This window comes from Mus caroli, chromosome 4 (assembly GCF_900094665.2).
Source record: "Mus caroli chromosome 4, CAROLI_EIJ_v1.1, whole genome shotgun sequence".
In the NCBI taxonomy this organism is placed as follows: Eukaryota; Metazoa; Chordata; class Mammalia; order Rodentia; family Muridae; genus Mus; species Mus caroli.
This window is the reverse complement of record NC_034573.1, coordinates 77,959,239-77,980,483: the sequence shown is the minus strand read 5'-3', so window position 1 is coordinate 77,980,483 and position 21,245 is coordinate 77,959,239. Positions and strand designations below refer to the sequence as shown.

Here is a 21,245-nt window from a genome sequence, read left to right as displayed (position 1 = left end):
GGGATTGGTTCAAGCTTCTCACCATTTACTTTGATGTTGGCTACTGGTTTGCTGTAGATTGCTTTTATCATGCCTTTCTTAAGACTTGAGGCTTCCCCTTAGGAATTCTATTTTTACCTAAAGCACCTTTCCCCCCATTTCTAGCCCTAAACCCTTCTGTGACCTTAACAACGAATTTCCCCAAGATGCTCTTCAGGTTGCAGAGAGACATTATCCCTCTTGACTGTGAGTTTGCATGATATTCATATACAGTGCAAAAGAATATTTGAAGATTCAGCTCAGTATTCTCTCCTCTAGAAATTTCCACTGCTCTAAGAAGCCCATGTTTGGCTTCTCTCTGGTGTTTTTCAAGGAAATCCTCCCAGGGCACTAAACACTGTGTCTGAATTGGAATCTATTTATATTCCTGTTTTCCAAACTAAAATTGAAAGCTCTTAGAGGGATTGGTCCTCATATACGATCCTGTTTCTAGTTCCCAGTACAATGCCTGGCAGACATGGTATTCATTTATCTTCCAAGTGAATTAAGGAACATAATAACTACATATCAAACCATAGAAACCCTCCCCCAGTTAGCATAACTGTAGCAATTGATGTAAATTTAAGAAGTTCCTCAGATTCCAGAATCTTCTATAAACAGCAACAACAGAAATCTGCAGCATTATAATAAAAGCAGTGTCCAATGTCTGGATCACAGAAGGAAATTTAGCCTATACTTAATGAAATTGGTAAACAATGGTGACATTTATGGTTAAAATGAAAGCAACTGCACAGTAGGTACTTAGGAGAAAGAGAACAGTCATCAAGAGTAACTACTGGGTCTGTGAAGACAACTCAACCAGGGGCCGCAGGGCATTGGCTACGGAAGGATAGTCTGTGAAAGCAGGAATGGTCTGGGATCGAATCTCAGTGGAAGAGCAGGTTAGGCTGAGACTAGAGAGAACTTCTAGGAACAGCCACCTCCCTCCCAGGAGTGCTGTCTGCTACAGACCTCTAATTTATTTCCTATTGTTGTCTAATTGCACCTCAGAGAGTACAACTAAATAAAGCTTTCTCCACATCAAACACTTGGTGAACAGAAAACCAACCATGAAAAGGTGATGTGGTGACTCTTCTGTAGGTTTAGAGACACTGAGTTAAAATATTTTTTATGAGTACTTGACTTATTAGCATGAATATTAATGGCTTGATATTGGAAATCCACAGCAAATGCTCTTCAATGACTATAGAAAAAGCCTACCTTCCAATATGCTCAGCACAATTTGTGTACAAACTTTAGGAAAATCACAGATAAGATAAAAGACATCCTTTATATTATGCAATATGAAATAAAAATCAAACAAAACAATTTCTACGCTGCACCGAAGTCTAAACATCTCAAGTTACTTAGAGAAAAAACCCAAATGCAGGAACACACATAGGTTCTTCAAGCAGAAGTTGGCTTTACAACAGAAGTACTGAGGTTTGAAATAAATACTTCAGTGACTTTTGATGAAATAAGGACCAGAACTCTTTATACTTCATCTTCAGACTCGGAGGACGTCTGTGATATTAGCCTAAAATAAGATACTTGGCAAGATCCTCTAGTTTAAATTAGTCTGTAAGACTGGCATGGATTTCACAGCAAAGTCAGTCTCCAAAGGTCTAATTAGCCGCTCCAGCCTCCTTCAGTTTTCAGTCTCATTTAAGACACAAAGAGCTAGCTTGTCTCTACCGTGAGATACCTAGTTCTTAGCAGCTTTACTTTGGGCCCATACAGGAATAACTCCTGACACCTGCACACATCAAGTTGCTAACTGCTGGCCTCAGCTTCTGTGATGATGTGGCTCTTAGCCATGCAGCACACTGCAAGACTTCTCAAGGAAAATGAACGAAGAGGAGAAGCTAAGGAGGGCTAAGCAAGTACCAGAGGCTGGAGCGCGTTAACAGATCCCTGGGGTCCTCAGGAGAAAGTGGGGCTTTGCTCCCGAGGATGCGTCTCTGTCTGCAGACATGGACTTGACAAGGGAGGGTAGGCTCCTGTTTCTATCACCAGGAAAGGGTGTTGTTTACCAGCTGTGGTTGAAGATCAGGGGGTATTTACAACCCTCTGCAGATAGGAAACAGAAAGTAGCTGTGAGGTACTGGGTATGGACTTATAACATTCTCTTCAGGCACAGGACCAATCCCCTCAATACCAATTCACAGTCTTCCCTGTGCATTTCAACACTCACTTATCTCCCTAAGTCTAAACACTTCTTGATAAGAACCTCAAAGGGAAAGAGAAAACATCTTTAACGTCTCAAAAGAAAAAGATATTTAATCCACAAACTCCAGCTTACTTGCTGAGAACCTATAATGTTTCAGGCAGAATAAAATAATAAATATTCAGTAAGCATTAGGGTTCTCATTCTAACTGTCATTTGAAAATAGACAGTTCAGCAAACACTGGTCTTTTACAGTAAGTGGTAGACATAGAGTGAAGGCCAAGTCACCTGGACTCCCAAACTGCTCTCTCTTCAGTATTCTGACCCGCCCCTAGCAGGATGCATCCTACTTGGGAAGTCCACTGCAGTCAGAGAGAGATTCAAAGTCTCTTACAAGATTTGAGACATCATTCTCCATTTTCTCCTCTCTCATTTCCACCCCAGCCAAATTCAACTGTAGCTCTGCACCATACTGATTCGGGAAAGGGATAACAAAACCTATGAGGAAAAGTGCAGACCGCATGCTTCTTCACAGAGGCTCTGGAGGGACACGGGGAACATGGGGGGGCTTTCCATTTCTGTTTCAAATTACAAAGGGAGGGAGCATGTTTTTCAATGAAATGGATCATTTTGAGACTTGAGTACAGAACAGCTCCACAGTATTACAGAGGACACCTCCATGCCAAAGGAAGGCCAAGAAGGGAAAACTCACCCTCTCCATCTCTTTGAAGTCATCATCGAGCTTGGTGCCTTCCGCTCCTCCTACCTTCTCACTCACTTTCTGTAGGAGATAAGGACAACAGGGGATCATTAGAAACTGTTTCTTTCCTTCACAAAAATGGGTTAAAAGTTTTGAGTACTTTTAGAAACAGCACCTAACATGACCTCGGAGCCGTTCCCTGACCATGGCCGGCAGCTCCATTGTCATAGTGTCACAGTATAGTTTGTCTAAGCAACATCCCAAAGGTCAGGAGCCAGGTGGCTACTGAATGGGGCACTCAAACCTGCACCTTCTCATTTCAACCCCAGGGCTCTTTCTGTTACACAAGTCACTTTACAGCGAGCTAGTTGATAACATTTTCCTTTGTCAGTCCCAAGGAACAGCCACATCACACAATAATCATTTCCCTCTGATAATGGATCTAAAATGCTCCTAGGTAGAAAATTGCTACTTGTTCAACCTGTTCCTCAATGGGCTATTGAACAGATAATCACAAGCATCCATTTAACTATTAGAGAAGAAATGAGCCCAGCTGATTCCAGATAAAAGGACTTGCTTTGTCGTCTCCCTGTTTATATCCTCACAGGCCCGCAAGAAGCTACATCAAAACTATGTTGAGGGGATTTCCTTGACATTCAAATGGAAAATAGTAATTTTCCATTACTATACCAATTTAACTGTCAATTAGAATATGCAGATTATCAAATTTCAATACAAACTTCACACTAATTAAAAACAGATATACTATCCTTTTCAGAAATAATGATTCAAATCAAGGAAATAAAAATGTATGACAGAATCATAGGAAAAACCCCACTGATTTTATTAGACAGGAATATTGATTCTTTTTTCACCCTAACAGTGAAGGTGTTCATTATTTTCCTCTAAGACATCACTGTGCTATCTAAAGTCCATAAGCACGGATACTGAGGCATGGTTTTTAACCTCCTGCAAGAGTTGCTTGCCTGAGAGTATTTACAGGGGCCCTCACTGTATTCTCTTTGCAGCCATCTTGAGAGCAATGTGGGTTTTCTCAGTGAGGTTGGCTGGGGTTTCTTGCAGGGGCTTCTGGAGACCAATTCCTGGCCCCAAAAGTGCTGGCAATCTCTTGTTGAACCTTGAGGTGTGTTTCTTATGCTATTTTCTCTCTGCCTTTCACTGCTTTCTGACAAGAGGAATACATTCAGAAGAAACGACCGTCGCTGCATGTAAGATATCTCTGTTTACTGCATCGTAATAGACATGATATAGTGTGGGATATGAGGTGCGTAGAGGTGTCATGAAAATGATGTGGTATCATAAGAACCTAATCTGAACCTGCAATTTATGCAGCGAACTCTACTCCCTAATAAAGTGCACATCAGCTTCTAGCAGTTCTCACATCAGTTTATTTAACTTTCATTCCACACTTTGAGAAGCCAGAATTTTCTTTAATACAATTATAGATAGATTAATGTCAGTGCTTCAAACAGAAATGTCAATGAAAATAATATCAATACATTTATATCTCAGTCACTTTTGCTCACTGACAATAATTTAGCTCATATTACAGACCTCCTGTGTCTTATGCTCAAACTATATAGTTGACCACTAAATTTGGCAAGCAAACTCTAATCTACTTTAAGACCAACAAAACAGAGAAATAGTTTATGGACAACTATTACTTGCTATCTCTATGCTACACACAGTTGTCTCCAATGTTAGAAAAACTCACTGTATGCAAAGTTTCATTTTGGCAGGGCATCATTATAGTTAGTGTTAGTACCAGAACATTCTATGTGACCCATGACATGCATTGCCAAGCCAACAACCCTCATATCCCAGAACCCACTTGGCTCACTGGGTCCCACCCTTACTTGTGTTATGTCACTTTCCATTTAAATTAGGAGATCACCCCCTCCTCACTCTCTCTCTCTCTCTTTCTTCTCTCCCCTTCCACTCACCCTGCCGCTCCTTTTTGTCTCTCCCTCACAATAAACCTCTCCCATGTGGAACCACCTTGGCCTTGCGTACTGTATGGGAATATATATATATATATATATATATATATATATATATATATATATCATTAATACATCAGTTAGACCCTTCATGTGACCTGTAACCGAGGTCAATGGTCCTGATTTATTTTCAAAATGTACCCTAAAAGGATATAGCTAAGAAATTCCTCTATTGTGTTAAAATTAGAGAATTCTGATACTGTAGTGATAATCCAATATTGGCCATCTCTGACAAACTTCATGGTCTTCATCTACATCACAAAATGCCATACCATGCTTTCAATAATATTGCCCAAATGAGAACAGCCTTAATTTCTCTTCTTTCTCTATCAATTGCTAAGCACCACAGTAGTGGACACTAGGCATCAGATGAGACACTAAGGGTATGTCAGTGATTAGTAACCCATACTGTCGCCAGCTCACTGGTCTACTGGCATCAGTTATTTTGTTTATAAAGCATATCCAAAAGTTGGCAGAGAAGGAAAAGGAATATAATACGACTAGGTCAGGGAAAAAATATGTTTTTCCCTAATAAAGCTGCTACATTTAAACTTTTTAAAAATGGTCCATCATGCACACTGAATGAAGCTAGGACTTTCATATTGATGCTGACTGTACTGGCATGTTTTGAGTGTCAACTTGAACAGGCTGTAGTTATCACAAAGAAAGGAGCTTCAGTTGGGGAAGTGCCTCCATGAGATCCAGCTGTAAGGCATTTTCTCAATTAGTGATCAAGGGGGAGGGCCTCTTGTGGGTGGTACCATCTCTGGGCTGGTAGTCTTGGGTTCTATAAGAGAGCATGCTGAGCAAGTCAGGGGAAGCAAGCCAGTAAAGAACATTCCTCCACGGCCTCTATGTCAGCTCCTTATCCCTGACCTGCTTGATTTCCAGGCCTCACTTCTTTCAGTGATAAACAGCAATGTGGACATATACACTGGATAAAACCTTTCCTCCCCAACTTACTAATTGGTCATGATGTTTGTGCAGGAATAGAAACCCTGACTAAGACAAATTAGTACCAGCAGAGTGGGGTATTCCTGTGACAACCTGACCATGTTTTGGGGAGGACTGCGGAAGGACTTTGGAATATTGGGCCAGAAGATCCATTCAGTGTTAAGAACTCTGTGAGATGTTGTGTAGGAGCTTGGAAGATAATGTTGAGAAGAGTGCAGAAAAAGGAGGCCTGGCTTGTGAAATTTCAGAGGGAAAATTAAAGACTCTTTTCAAGGCCATTGCTATTTTGCATTGTGAAGATTCTGTGGTTCTGGTTAGCTGGGGCTGAAGAATCAGCTGTGATTTACAAGGTACCAGAACTATTAAAGTGAAAACTCGGCATTATTGGGACAATTGATGCTGGTTAGCTGGAGCTAAGAAATTAGCAATAATTAAGAATGATTAAGAAGAGACCAGCATCACTGAGGTGACATCTTCTGGGAAGTGTTTTTTGAGAGCACAGAGGCTGTGTTCCAGAGATAACCAAGGTTGTACCTAGTGCTACCGTGGAACTTGGTAATGTGTAAGAGTCATCCAGGTGGTACTGGTTTTGAAGGCATGAAGGCATGAAGGGGTCACGAAGAGCAGCTGAGGCCATGGAAGGCCATTGGTGAAGGTGCAGCCTCAGTTGCAATTGATGGCCCAGGCCTAAAGAGGTCATGCATAGAAGTTGAGGCTGGGCACCATGAAGAGAGCCTATGAGAGGCTATTGCTGAAGCCTAGTTACAGTGGAAGACAGCAGTGTTTTGGTGGTCCACCAAAGAACGGCACCAAGAGACCACCAAGATGACCACCAAGAACGGCAGCATCTTGGGGATGAATAAGAAAGTAAGGGTTGAGGCTTAATAGTGATGTGTTTGTGTGTCAAGTTGACAAGGGGACAATTGTACTGGCTAGTTTTGAGTGTCAACTTGGCACAGGCTGTAGTTATCACAGAGAAAGGAGCTTCAGTTGGGGAAATGCCCCCATGAGATCCAGCTGTAAGGCATTTTCTCAATTAGTGATCAAGGGGGAAAGGCCCCTTGTGGGTGGGACCATCTCTGGGCTGGTAGTCTTGGGTTCTATAAGAGAGCAGGCTGAGCAAGCCAAGGGAAGCAAGCCAGTAAAGAACATCCCTCCATGGCCTCTGCATCAGCTCCTGCTCCCTGACCTGCTTGAGTTCTAGTCCTGACTTCTTTTAGTGATGAACAGTAGTATGGAAATATAAGCTGAATAAACCCTTTCCTCCCCAACTTGCTTCTTGGTCATGATGTTTGTGCAGGAATAGAAATCCTGACTGAGACTCTGATGTAATTGACTGGTTGATATACTACTTTTTTTTTCTTTTCTCATACATTGCACCCAGACCTCAGTTTCTCTTCTCTACACTCCTCTGGGTTCCCCTCTTTCCTCTCTCCCAGATCCACTTCTCCTTGGTTTCCCTTCAGAAAACAACAACAACAATGAAAACAAAAACAAAAAATACTGGGCTACCCAGGGGTATCAATCACACATGCATAATATGTTATGATAAGACTAGATGCTTTATATCAAACAAAGCAGCCCAGTACACCAGAAGGAAAGGGGTCCCAAATGCAGGCAAGAGAGTCACAGACATCCCCATTTCCACCGTTAAGAGTCCCATAGGAAGACCAAGCTACACAACCTTACCATATATGAAAAGGACCTACAGACCCACACAGACTCCATGATTGTCATGCCAGTCTCTGGGATCCCCTATGGACCCTGCTTATTTGTTCTGTTGGTGTCCTGCACCCATCTGGCTCCTACAATCCTCCCCCACCCCTTTCAAGGTGTTTCCTGAGTTCTGCCTAGTGTTTGCCTGTGGGTCTCTGCATCTGCTCCCATCAGTTGTTAGATGAAACCACTCTGTAGAAGTGGGCTAGGCATTGGTCCATGAGGATATATAACTTTATTATCCCGTTATATTCCTAAGAGGGAAGCAGCACTCAAAATAATTCCATTTATTCTCTGTGACATGTTTCCAGGTCACAAAGTATATATATATATACACACACATACATATATCATGGCACAGAAATAAATATTGGGCTACTTAAATAACAACTGACTCATTCTGTAGGAGTAAGGCAAATATCTCCTCTCATTTGAATAACTGCTACTATAGTGTAATGTGTCATTAGTAAGACTCAAGGTGACAGAATTGGGGCTCTTTAGTCCATGAGGCCAATAATGAAGGCTTCTGCCTTCCTTATTAGATATCTAATTATTTTGGATCCTAAAAATAAAATATCACAATAGTTAATATATTTAGTTATTTCTGATGGCTAGTTAATATTCTAATTATTTGAAAATTTGCTCACTTATTTAAAAAGAAATTTAAAAACATTCAATTCATTTCAACAGATCAGTACAAGATAACTAATATTTCTATTTGCACCAGATACAACCCTAAAACCACACTTAAATACAACTCTCCAATTTATCTAAAATCCTCTACCAGTAAGGGTACAAAATGTCCAACAGCACCCTGTAGTGTAACAGGGAGAGTGGACTTCTTATTGCCTCTACTCATACATTTCACTTGGGCTCCGTATTCTAACCCAACCAATATATTTTTTTAAGTGTCCAGACCAGTTATCTTACCCTCCTCTTTTTTGACTTTATTCTTTAAGGAGAACTTGGTAAAGATTTGTCAAAGTGAATGGCAATGGGAATTTTGCAGTGAACATGAGAGAGACACGTAAAACAGACCACTCTTAGCTAGTCTCATAAGAGGTATAGCTTCTGAGTAACCACGATCAGTTCTAGCTTACATCAATTTCTTAATTCTGAGTCTGCAGTTCCCAGGCTATTGTCTGACTGCTAAATAAGCACAATGTAAAGAGGAATCGCTACAGGAGACACCTTCAATAATAACCATTGTTCCTCGACCAAAGGATGCTTCCTGCTTTGTGCCAATGACTCATCAGCCCTCCAGCCACCTGTCATCTCCAGACTCCATCTTCTCTAAGGTGCTCAGATCCTAGCCAGCACGACTTTTCATTTACCAAACACAGAAGAGCCATGGATACCTCCAGATAAATCACACCAGCCTTTCCACTCTCATGCCTCTTACTTAGGTTCTAACTTCTCTACTTACTTCTGGTTTTGCCTCGTTAGCTTTATCTCCTACTGCCTATCATACAGAGCCAAGTTTCCTCTGCTTTATAATTGTGCCTATTCCCTTTCCTGCTCATAAAATCCTATATATTGTTTTAAATGTCCAATTACACACTTATCTTCTCCATTATCGGTGACCAACCTGGCAGGATGCTTTTAGACTTCTAATGAGGCTCATCAGCCATTGGAGCAAACGGATCTATTTCACTAGCAAAAGTACAAAGGACGTTTGCCCAGTTGAATGGTAAGGTGGAAAATGTAGAAGCCATACTGCATGTGTTTTACTTAAAATGTCCAACACCTCAGTAACATAATAAGCAGAGGCAAGAGAAAGAAAATCTAAATGAGAATTGCTACCAGAAGACACTTACCTACACGTGAGTTAACATTGTCTCTGAACCTCTGAGAGTTAGAGATACCTTCTAAATATATTTTGTCTCTATAAGGAATATATTCAAAAATTAGAAAATTCAAACACCTAATATATATGGCATTTTTTATTGGCTATAGATTGTATTTATTTTATATTTTTAATTAAAATATAATTGCTGTCTCTATAAAGAATATATTCAAAAAATTAGAAAATTCAAACACCTAATATATATGGTATTTTATTGGATATAGATTGTATTTATTTTATATTTTTAATTAAAATATAATTACCCCTTTTTTCCCTTCCTTTCCTCCTTTAAGCCACTTGAAACAATGATTCTTCAAAATATTCAAGAGACATAAATTTTGTTCCTTACAAAGTGAACTCTCAGTTGCAAAAATGACAAATGCATAACAATTCTGTCTTAACAGCTTCACCTGTGAGGGAGACCTACATCACTCAGCAGTAGACTACTTTAAAATTAAACCAGAATATGAGTGGAAGGAAATGTTACAAGTTTAAAAAGTAATTTTTAAAATGATAAGTCTTCTTTCGGCAGGTTGTGTAGCAAACCCTGACCTAGCACCTGCTAGAGAAGCCGCTTGGTCTTACAGTTCCATCCCTGCTTAAGGGTCTTTGTGACTTAACAAAAAACATTACACACACAAAAGGGGGGACTTTCAGCTTCTAATTACATTTTGATAAAATGTAAATGAATTAAAATATATCACCAACTACATGCACTCTTTAAGGTACAAGGTCTTCACAGAGAAGCTGTCTTGGCCTTCCAACAGCATGCTGTTCTATTTCCCCTTTCTGGAGAGCGTTATCCGAGAGACTGAAAGTGCTTCCTCTAATCCTCAAAAAATATCTTTAATGGCATTCAATCAGCAAAAACTGTGGATGCAACAGCTGTCAGCATGTCAGAAAGGTTGAATCCTCCAGCATCACTTTCCTGACACGGGGGCTTCCTATGTGCAGATCTGGACTGATCCAGATGGTGGTCCTCCCATGGGTGGAAGACAGAGTAGATTCCCTTTATGGAATACGAGTCTCACGCCAGCTTTTCTCAGTCCTTAAACTGGAACACTTAAATGCCATGGTGTTTCAAAAAATGAATTTCAAAAAAAAGTGTACACTGATCTTTCCCATCTAGACATTTTTTTTCTTTTTTATAAGTACAAGTATTCTTAAGTATCTTCTAGGTTAAGCAAATTCTGACTGTTCCTGAGCATGAGGTAGAACACTGGAACACTTTCTCAAAAATAGAGACTTGAAAAGAAATTCAGTAGGGTTTCTCTGACTATCTACAGCTAAAACCTTTGAAAGAAGCTTGGGCAAGGTTAAGTACTTGGTCTTTCCCCAGCACCCACCGATCTTCCTCATCAAAAATACTATGCAGAAAATGCAAGCATCAATCTGTATCAGGGTTCTCAGCCTTCCTAAGGCTACGACCCTTGAATACAGTTCCTCGTGTTGTGCTGATCCCCCAAGCATAAAATTCTAACCATTGCTACCTCACAACTGTAATTGTGCTTCTCTTATGAATTGTAATGTAAATGTCTGTGTTTTCGAGTGGTCTTAGGTGAACCCTGTGAAAGGGTTGATCAACCTCCAAATGGGTGGTGACCCATAGGTTGAGAACCACTGAGTATAAAGCCCTCTTTCTGCTGTGGCTCACTGGAGTTAAAAGGAACAAACTTCTAATCCCCATTTTCCCCGAGTGGAAATTCTCCATGGACAATGTGGCTAATTATATCCATGTATCCTTCTATGGAAGCAGAGACTTACATCTTGTGCCTCATGTGGAGTGAGCTCCTCGCAAGGAAGGCGCTTTATAAGTATTGCTTCTAAAGCTTCATTTGCAAGTGATCTCATTTCACATGGACACAATATGGGAATATTTTAAAAAGCATTTATTTTACTCCCCTTCTCCACGACACTCTTCATTAGATGAAGAATAACTCCAGAACTCCAGGGGGCAGTGTTTCAGGGTTTCCTAGAGAAATGTAGTCCTTCTAGAGTGTTTTCTACTCTGACTGCAGAAGAATTGTATTCTTCTTTGCTGTTTATCACATGTGCAGCACAGTTCTACTAAAACACCAACTTATAGGACATAAGGCAAAACTATGTTCTGTGTGGCTTGTTTCTTCAACTCTGTTGAAAGCTGCATCACACACTCACTTGAGTAAGGAAACGATACTCACTGTGAGAAAAGGCACAGTGCTGACAATGGCATTCTAGATCTTCTTAACAAATGGAATGACCTAGGACAATATACCTACCAGCTGACTCTGCCAGAGGGTAAGGGAAGGCTTCATCTGAGCTGTCATTTATTAGGTGGCACTGGCCTCTCTATGAATTAGCTTTAAAACAGGAATTTCCCAGAACCCTATGCTTCATTTATAAAGTAGAGCCAGAATATGTAAGTTCAGAAAAAAACAGAATTCTCTAACAACTTACAACTAAAAACTGCAATGCCTGTCCCTGAGCTGGGTTCTGGCACCTAGTTGTTCAATCAGTTACTAAGGAAGGCCTGCAAGGAACTGACAACTACAGGTGTTCATTAAGAGAAATTATCCTCAACAATATGGGCAGGTTTTATCCAATGGCATGAACAGCTTTTTAGAACAAAATCAAAGTTACCATGGCAAAGAAAAACTTCTTCAAGACTGTTGTCCGAGTTTCTGCCAAAGTCCCAGCCTGCCCCACATCTCAGACTGTACTCACGGTCAGGGCAAATTTACTGACACAGAACTCCCTTAGGTGAGTAACCTCCATCTCTGTGTATCTACCTGGATCTGTTTCCCTAAAGAAAGCAAGGGATGAGGTTCACTGTATTGCAGTATGCTTTACAATAATACAGCAAAGGAAGGCCACAGACAGGAAAGGGAGGAAAGAGGAAAACCACACACAGTAGGTCTGCAGGGAAAATATCATGGTGCTGCTCCTTTCCTTTCTTTTAGAGAAGTTGTCACCAATGCATCCCTGTGGCTTGAATCTGTTAGATCATAATTCTCCTGTCTTTGCCTCCCAAGTAATGGAATTCAAGTCAGATTCCACATTGAAGAGCCCACTGCTTTCAGATTATGGATATTTTTGGTGTAAATAATATTAAATGAATGAATGAACAAATGAGTGAATGAATACAAATTGTCTTTACAGTAAACCTACCAAATTAATAAACTTACAACAGAGATCAAATTAATACCCTCAGTCTGCCAGGAACTTTGCTAGCTGTGAAGCTCAGGTTGCCTGACCTCCTGGCCAATGAAACTTTTCTTTTAGTAAAGATTCTACATGGGTTGCTAAAGCTATGTGCAAATTTTATGTGAAATAATGTAGAAATGTTAACTTGGTTTCCATCTTCATTGATATGGGATTTTTACTGATAAACATTTTCTTGGTTACCAATAAGAATCGATTGATGATATTTCTTTTTTTTTTAAGCCAGCATTTATTATCTTAATGGTGGATATAGTCAGAATATATTGCCAGAGATGATGAAAATAGCCACTAAAATAGGAGCTGTGTGTGTGCTCCAATCAGCCCTAGTTCCTTAAAAATTTCATAACTCTATTGTGCTGTACCAGAACACAACAGAGTAGAAATGTGGTTCATCTGAATTAATAATTATACCAAATGCAAACTACATACCGATTTCAAAGCCTTGGGACAAAANGTACACCGCCACAATAGATTTCATATCAAGGTCATTGATGATGTTTTGGATATATTAGATTAAATGTACTCTATGAATAAAATTAAATTTACCTGTTTCTGTTTTCTTTTTTTTCCAGTTTTGTTTTCTTTTTTTTTAAATTTTTAATATTTTTTATTACGTATTTTCCTCAATTACATTTCCAATGCTATCCCAAAAGTCCCCCATGCCCCCCCCACTTCCCTACCCACCCATTCCCATTCTTTTGGCCCTGGCATTCCCCTGTATTGGGGCATATAAAGTTTGCAAGTCCAATGGGCCTCTCTTTCCAGTGATGGCCGACTAGGCCATCTTTTGATACATATGCAGCTAGAGACAAGAGCTCCGGGGTTCTGGTTAGTACATCATGTTGTTCCAACAATAGGGTTGCAGATCCCTTTAGCTCCTTGGGTACTTTCTCTAGCTTCTCCATTGGGAGCCCTGTGATCCATCCGATAGCTGACTGTGAGCATCCACTTCTGTGTTTGCTAGGCCCCGGCATAGTCTCACAAGAGACAGCTATATCTGGGTCCTTTCAGCAAAATCTTGCTAGTGTATGCAATGGTGTCAGCGTTTNGAAGCTGATTATGGGATGGATCCCTGGATATGGCAGTCTCTAGATGGTCCATCCTTTCATCACAGCTCCAAACTTTGTCTCTGTAACTCCTTCCATGGGTGTTTTGTTCCCAATTCTAAGAAGGGGCACAGTGTCCACACTTTGGTCTTCATTCTTCTTTTGTGCATCTTATAGCACTGAATTTGTCTTCTTGGCTTTACTATTAAATCCTCTCTACCAGTGGCAAAGCCTGAGGACCAGAGGTTGCTACAGAAAATAGGGTAGTTATAATCAGAGGCTGCACTGGTCACAGGCCCCAACAGTAAGACCTTAACAAGAGCATAGGGGGTGGGCAAGGGGGTGAAGCCAACAAGGGGAGAAGAGGAAGGGGCCTGAGTGCAAACAAGGTTAAACAGCATATAAGTTTAAAAATGCCATAATGAATCTCATTATTCTGTATTGTAAGGTAGTACATACAGGCCAGAGGGTATGGGATTAAAGAGAGCCATGAAGATGGAATGAAATCCAAGAAATCCCAGTAAAAGCTGGAGTTAGCCTACTTAAGAGCATTGAAACTAGTGAGGGCACTCAGTGCCTTTTGTGTTCCCCACTGTCTTTTTTCCTCCTCAGTCAGCTTGGTCACTGCAGTAGAAATGGCTCTAATCTCTCCCATGCATTTCTTAGAGAAGCTTTACTGAAGTGTAGGGTACTGGAGATGCTGGAGGACAGCATGTGAAGGGTAGATTGGGGGGTGGGAGGAGCTCCTGCTAAGAGGCTGGCCTGGTAGAAGACCAGAGAAAGAGGAGAAACACATCAAAGAGAAGTCAGAGAAGTTGCTGGGGCCAGATCCTTCAAGCTCTTGTGGTCTGAATAAAAGCCTTCCTCTTGTGAGCAGTGAGAAATTAGTCACAAAATGTATCACACTCTAAGTGGTGTAAAGAATAGAAGTGTATTTCTGCAGCTCTGAAGCCTCGATGACTAAGACTACGGTACTGACATACTGAGCCTTTTTGAGAGTTGTCCTGCTTACTTAGAGATTTGCACTTTCCAATTCCATCTTCATGTGATCTGTGCTCTAACTTCAAGATCCCATCTAACCTCACCTCCCAGAAAAGACCTCACTTCCAAGCAAGATCACACAGGGTTGGAACTCCCACATTAAATATTGTGAGGGATATGAGTCCTCAGTCTATAGCCAGAAGAAACATGATCAATGTCATTGTGCTGAAAGTGGATAAGTGGATCTCTAGGTAGTCTTTTTGTTGTTGTTGTTGTGTGAGACAGGGTTTCTCTGTATAGCCCTGGCTGTCCTGAAACTGACTTTGTAGACCAGGCTGGCCTTGAAACAGAAATCCACCTGCCTCTGCCTCCCAAGTGGTGGGATTAAAGGCGTGTGCAAACAAAGCCCCTGGGCCAAATCAGGGCCCTGCATCACAGGAGGATGCTTGCTTCAGAAAGAGCGATCACTGCTGCTCTGAGGACTACACAAGGCATTTTTCTCTGATTTGTGAGACCATAGTCGTGACTGTCACAGGCTGGCATGAGCAATGAACATAAGGCTTCTCCCTGGAAGCAGTCCTACATGCTTCAAGCCCTGAGACTGTTAATAAAAACATCCTGTTCTCCCAGGAAGAATTCTTTAAAAGTATTCTGTTGCTTTTTCTTTTTCTCTGCTATGTTTCATTTGTCAGCTCTGGGTCCTCTCGTTTCATGTCACACAACAAAGCTCCTTCATGGTATTTGATTTTCTGGAACCTGAAGAAAATTTCCTAATAAATTATTTTGAAGTTTCCTTCAAATTGTAGGATTTCTGTTGGTTTGAATAGAAGGCCATCACTCAGTGATGTTTTCTAGATCAGTTAACATGTTCAATCTCTTATCAAACTCAAAATCTTTTTAATATAGCAGAAAGTTTTAGATGGCCAGCCACTGTTGGGAGAGATAGCTTCACTTGGATATAAGAAGAAAGAGGAGGACGTCTCCTTATGTATGACTGATGTGGTCACCATCTTTTCCTATTTAAGTCCAGAAGTATTCCTTTATTCTTATAGCAAATTGATTTTAGTCAAGATGAGCATACCAATGAAGAAAGCTTTTCTGAATCACTGGTATCAGGTTTCCAAGAGAGAATGAAAAAATTAGAGTAGTTCCTTATAGGAATTTGGTGCATTATTTCAAGCTCAAAATGTATACCTAGCTATTAAAAACATTAATAGTTAGCCACACTGGCTGCAGATGATTTTAAGTCAGAATAAGATATGAATAGCATTCTCTCCTGCTTGTTTTCCTATGGTGCTGATGGGCACCCATTCCTTCTTTTGTTCTGGTGTTCTCCAAGGCAGAACCTGGGATACAGATGGAGTGCATCAGCTTACTGGGTGGTGATACCAGCAAGCAGAGTGAGGAGCAAGAGAGGAGCAGGGGAAGGAGGAAGGTGTGAAGGACGTGGTTTGGGGCATGTCAACTCCTTAGGCACTGAGACTCCATCTTACAATGTTTCTGTGGGGAGCTAAGTAAAGAATTGCTCAACACAGCTCCTTGGATGAGCCAAAAGCTATGCAACCATCTGTCAGGTCTGTGTTCCCTTAGGTTGAAGGTTATCATGTCCTGAGAACTCAAGATGAAGCCAGGAGACCCTGGACAATACGGAATAATGGGACTTCCTGTAAGACCTGGAATGAAGGTGTGTGGTGACCTGCAGCCATCTGCAATCAAGGATCCACAGTAGGGGAAAACAGAAATAATTTAGGACAAGAGATCAGATATATCCTGTGTCACGTGTTTGACTTTTGGTTTTTGACAATAGTTTAATAACACAATCATTTTCTTGTGGCTTTTCAAAACACTTATGAGTTAGACTTGACCTATACCATATAGTCTTCTGATCCCCGTATCATCAACAGCAAACAGACAGCTTTTGATGGTTACCTGACCCCAATGGTACCATATAGTAAGCATTTCCAGTAACCTTCCGCTATGTCAGTAGATACACACATCAAACTTCTACATATTAATTTACACAAGTCAGCCATGTAATTTACCTGTTACCCAACAGTGTGTGCTTCTCTATCTCCTCACCAGGATATGTGAGGTTGGGTTTACATTTTTCATGATTATAAAATCTCTGTGCTACTGTTCTATATGAGTGAGTTTTCTCTAGCATGCTTGACCTGAAATAAAATTCCTGTTATAGGTATGTGCACATATGATGGAAAATTTCAGTTGTCAACTTGAAAAGATGTAGAGTCATATGGGAAGGGAATGTCAATGATGGACTGACTGTCTAAATTAGGTAGGTCTATGGAACTAGACCTAAGCCAATAAAGGGATTCTCAGTTTAAATTTTAATTAATTAACTAATTAATTAATCTGTCTATCTAAATAGTTTGAAAGGGTTTGTCGCACAGGGGCTCATGTGTGGAGATCAGAGGACAATCTGTGGTTCCTATGACCTACCATGTGAGTTCCAAGACAAGGTGCCTTTGACCTGCTGGGCCATCTCAGTCCAGGGATTTTCTTTATTGGGATAAATGAGGTGGAAAGACCCACCCTAAATATGAGCATCTTATGGCTAAGTCTTGGACTACAGGAAAGGGAGAGAAGCAACTAAGCATGAACATTTATTGCTAGGCTGGAACATGAACTGCTGTTTGTTTGTTGTCTATGGATAATTGTGACTGCTAGCTCATGCTCTTGCTGTTGTAACTTCCTCCCAATGATGACCTGGAACTGTGAGCCCAGCAAACAGATTCTTCCCTACAGTGTTTTGTCAAAGTATTTTCTCACAGCTACCAAGAAAAACAAGAAGCGATGTATAATTTTCAACCTATCTAGTTATTGGCATTTTATCATTCAAAGTAGTTCTGGCATGTATAGTGATGCCCAAACTTTACCAAATTTTCTGTTTCTCCATATTTTCTCCAAGGCTTAGTTTTATTAGAATCCTAAATGTTTGGAATCATAGTTTCATATTGTTATTCTAAAGTCATCATAAATACTAGGGATTAAAAAGGAAGGGTGGGCATTACTGAAGAAATAACTGGATATGAGAGAGTTGGTATCTACTTTACAATTCACAAGGCCAGATAGAACTGTTTCCATGGAGTTAAGAAAGATGTTGAATATGGCATTCAACAATTAGACACATCTTTAGTCTCAGTTGAGTTAGTCAGTGTGCAGTGTATCCTCCTCATACATAGCCATAAGGAAGGGGAGAGTGCACCAGGCCAACCACCAGCAGCCAAGTGTGGCTACTGGAATGGCAAAGACAACAGTGCTAACCAGGAACCTCTCAGAACTGATGTCTTGGCTTCAGCAACAAGTAAGCCAGGATAGACAACAACCCTGGAGCCTCAGGCAATCAAGAAACATAAGGCAGCAAAGCATCCCCACAATATTATCCAATTATGGTAAAGAACCCCGAAAGCTCATGGGGAGTCGCTGAATATTATAAAGGGCTAGATGGGGCATAGAAGCCACTATACCCAATACATCTCATTTCATAAATCCTTAATAAAAGTAAAAAGATCTTCCCACACTGTATTGAACTTTGCTAACATGTCAGTTTTAGCATCCTCCTAGCTGTATAAAACCAACTGACACTTGGGTGGTATAGATGGTGGTGGGCTTTCTGAGCTACTGCTAACCCTCTAGAAGAAAGTTTCTTTATATAATGCTAACCCTTTAGTATTTTATAGAATTTTATTCACAAAAAAAGGGGATGAAAATCCAGGAAAGGATTAAAGGGTTAAGCTAAAGATTTAAAGGAAGATGTATGGCATGAGAAGCAAATGGAACTTCTAGGAGATACAAGGATGCTGGGTTAAAATCCCACTGTCGTTGACATGTTGCCACCCTTTTACTTTGTTGGCAGGAAGGCTTCCAAGGTCCCCCAAACCATAAAGCTTACTGCCACGGCTACTGGTTTCTACGTGAGAACTAAATAGTGAAATCCTCTTGATGAACATACTTAATGCTTTGACTACAAGGAAAGGAAAAAAATCAGACTCAAGCAAGCAGGAAGATCCCCCACTGGTGGATGATGTTCACAGAGTCATAAGGTAGCATGTGAGCTAACAAGGGGGTGTTATGTCCAAAAGTTCTACTCATGTACAGACATTGGGCACTACAGTATCAATGAATGGCCCACACAAAATGTGTCTACTAATCTACCAATAATAGTCCAATAATGACACAACTATTATAGGTACAACCAACTCACTTCTGGTTAAAATTAAGCTCCATTCTATAGAATAGAATGCATATGTGTTACTATAAGACAGAGCAAAAGGTAATAGCTGGAAAGGTCATAGGCCATAGAAGGTAAAAGCTGGAACGTAGAAGCAACACTACTGTCATCATTTTGTCAGTAAATGTGATGTTCTATCGAATTGCCTTCCTAATGTTAATTTAGGCTTTTGCCCATAGATCATTGCTGTTGACACTCTCAATTGGTCATGCAGAAAAACATTCCTTTTGCAATGGACAGTGTACTTCAGGGATTTATAACCCATTTAAGTTCATGAGAACAAGTAACTTCTGCTGTAGAATAGTGGCCCAATACATAGATATAGATAAAGAAAACAAATCAGACATCTACATCCTAACCTCTAATTCTCAGGGGCATCCTAGAGGCAGGGAGTCTAAGAACTAGAGGAATGGATGGAGTGCTATATATACATTTCTCTGAATTTAAACATTCCAGCCTTGAGGGAGACTTGTCTCGGGAACTAAACAACTTACAAGTCTCAGAAAGTTTAGGAAACAAACAGGTTAATAGGACCTGGCAAGTTGTTTAGAAATTCCAGGAATGCAGCTCCTGTACTTTGAAACTCATGCTTCACTGGGCTTTCCTATGATGGGAGTCTTATGTGCTCCCTTATCCCCTTGCTTCTAGAACTAGCCCCAATGCACTTGGGGACAATGGTTATTTTGCCTGTATTTGGTACTCTCTAGGGGTTGAATGGACTTCTTTCACATCTTTCCAGGGAACATAACATAGCAAATGTAGAAGATGAAAAAATCCCAACCTGTAGAGACTCATGAGGAAAATGAGAAGATTTGCTATTCCAGGGGTATAGATGCAACTTCAGACAAAATACTGGCTAAACATTAAGCTACTGAAACCCAGGGGTGCTCCCTAAACGGATTAAGTAAAATTATTTCTTTCAGTCTTGAAGATCCATGTATATCTGCACTGGATCTGCCAACAAAGGCTAGAGAGGTAATCTCTGAACCACAAGAGCATTGCTGAGCTCAAGACAAGCTGAATTCCCCAAAATGTGAAGCACGTGATCATATGTGCATAAGCAGGCAAACACACATACACACACACACACACACACCTTCCAGGGAGAGCTTAAACACCAATTTAGACAGACCTGGAGGTGACTTCTAGTAGACCAGACTAAATAGATAAAAGAACAAAATTGAATCACACTATACATACAGTAGGAAAAATCAGACTTCATCTAGCCAAGTGGCTAAATATACATGTAAATTAACAAACAAATAACATCAATAAATTTCCAGATGAGGTACTCATTATCTAGAGATATAATATATCTATATACTAAGGGATTTTTAAAGAGACTTCTTGTTCTTCTTAATAAGTATTTACTGTGTGTGATAAGCATGATGAAGTAAGATAATTAGCAAATACATACATGTCATACATATATATACATATATATACATATAAACAAACACACATATCATATGCATACATATACAAGCCAACAAGTATGTTGTAATTATTTCACTGGTTCAAAGATTGTGTCAGAACCTTGCTATTTTACTGAAAATCACCTGTTTATATTGTTTGGAAATTTATAAGAAATTTAAATGTCTTTCATCTTAGTAGGCCCCTGAGATTCATTATTTAACCAAATGTGCCAGCAAGTCACTTTGTACTGAAAGTTGATTTATAGAAAAGGCAGAAAATCATTTATTCATCCAACAATCCTGACTAAATTATTAATAACAATTTACAAAAACATGCCATGTGGGTAATGTTAAAGACAGATGCAATGCTACCAGAGAATTCATTCATCCAAATGTGTTGAATTCATACTGCATATGTAGAAGATAAAGTTTGTGTTGTTTTGTTATGTTGTTAAATAGTGGACATAAGAAGTGCTAAAGGGTTATCCTTTGTAATTCCAGAAAAGTACCTTATGTGGCACTGCTAAGTCAATGAAGGTATCCCTGAAAGAGGGCATGGCGTATCAACAAAGCTGGGGTAATACGGTATTACAAAGACCCAGCAAACTACACTCACAACCCCCTGGATGTACACTTCTCACTTGCACTTGACACATCATGCTGGAATGAATACAACTTGATGCTGCTCAGATAGAAACATAAATTACTGACAACAGAAAATGGTTAGTGCATGCAGAACAGCAGTGATGATAAATGGTACCTGGACCAGACATGGAGAACAAGAGGCCCCAGGATAGATGGAGGCCAATGAGCCATTTGCCAAGCACAAAATTGATAAACTAGGTTAACAGCATACTCAGGTTAGATAACATGTATGTAACAAACACTTCCAAGAAAAACTAGCTGCTTGGGAGTGTGTGGAGCAATGCCT

The 21,245-nt window shown here is 40.2% G+C and overlaps 1 protein-coding gene across 2 annotated transcripts in view; it reads right to left on the bottom strand.

Moving 5' to 3' along the window:
• Sh3gl2 (SH3 domain containing GRB2 like 2, endophilin A1) overlaps positions 1 to 21,245 on the bottom strand; it is a 406,012-nt gene that overhangs the window by 271,409 nt on the left and 113,358 nt on the right. For both annotated transcript variants that reach the window (XM_021159750.2, XM_021159749.2), the window contains exon 2: positions 2,898 to 2,966. In XM_021159750.2, coding sequence (XP_021015409.1) covers positions 2,898 to 2,966 — 69 coding nt within the window. The remainder of the gene's footprint in view (positions 1 to 2,897; positions 2,967 to 21,245) is intronic.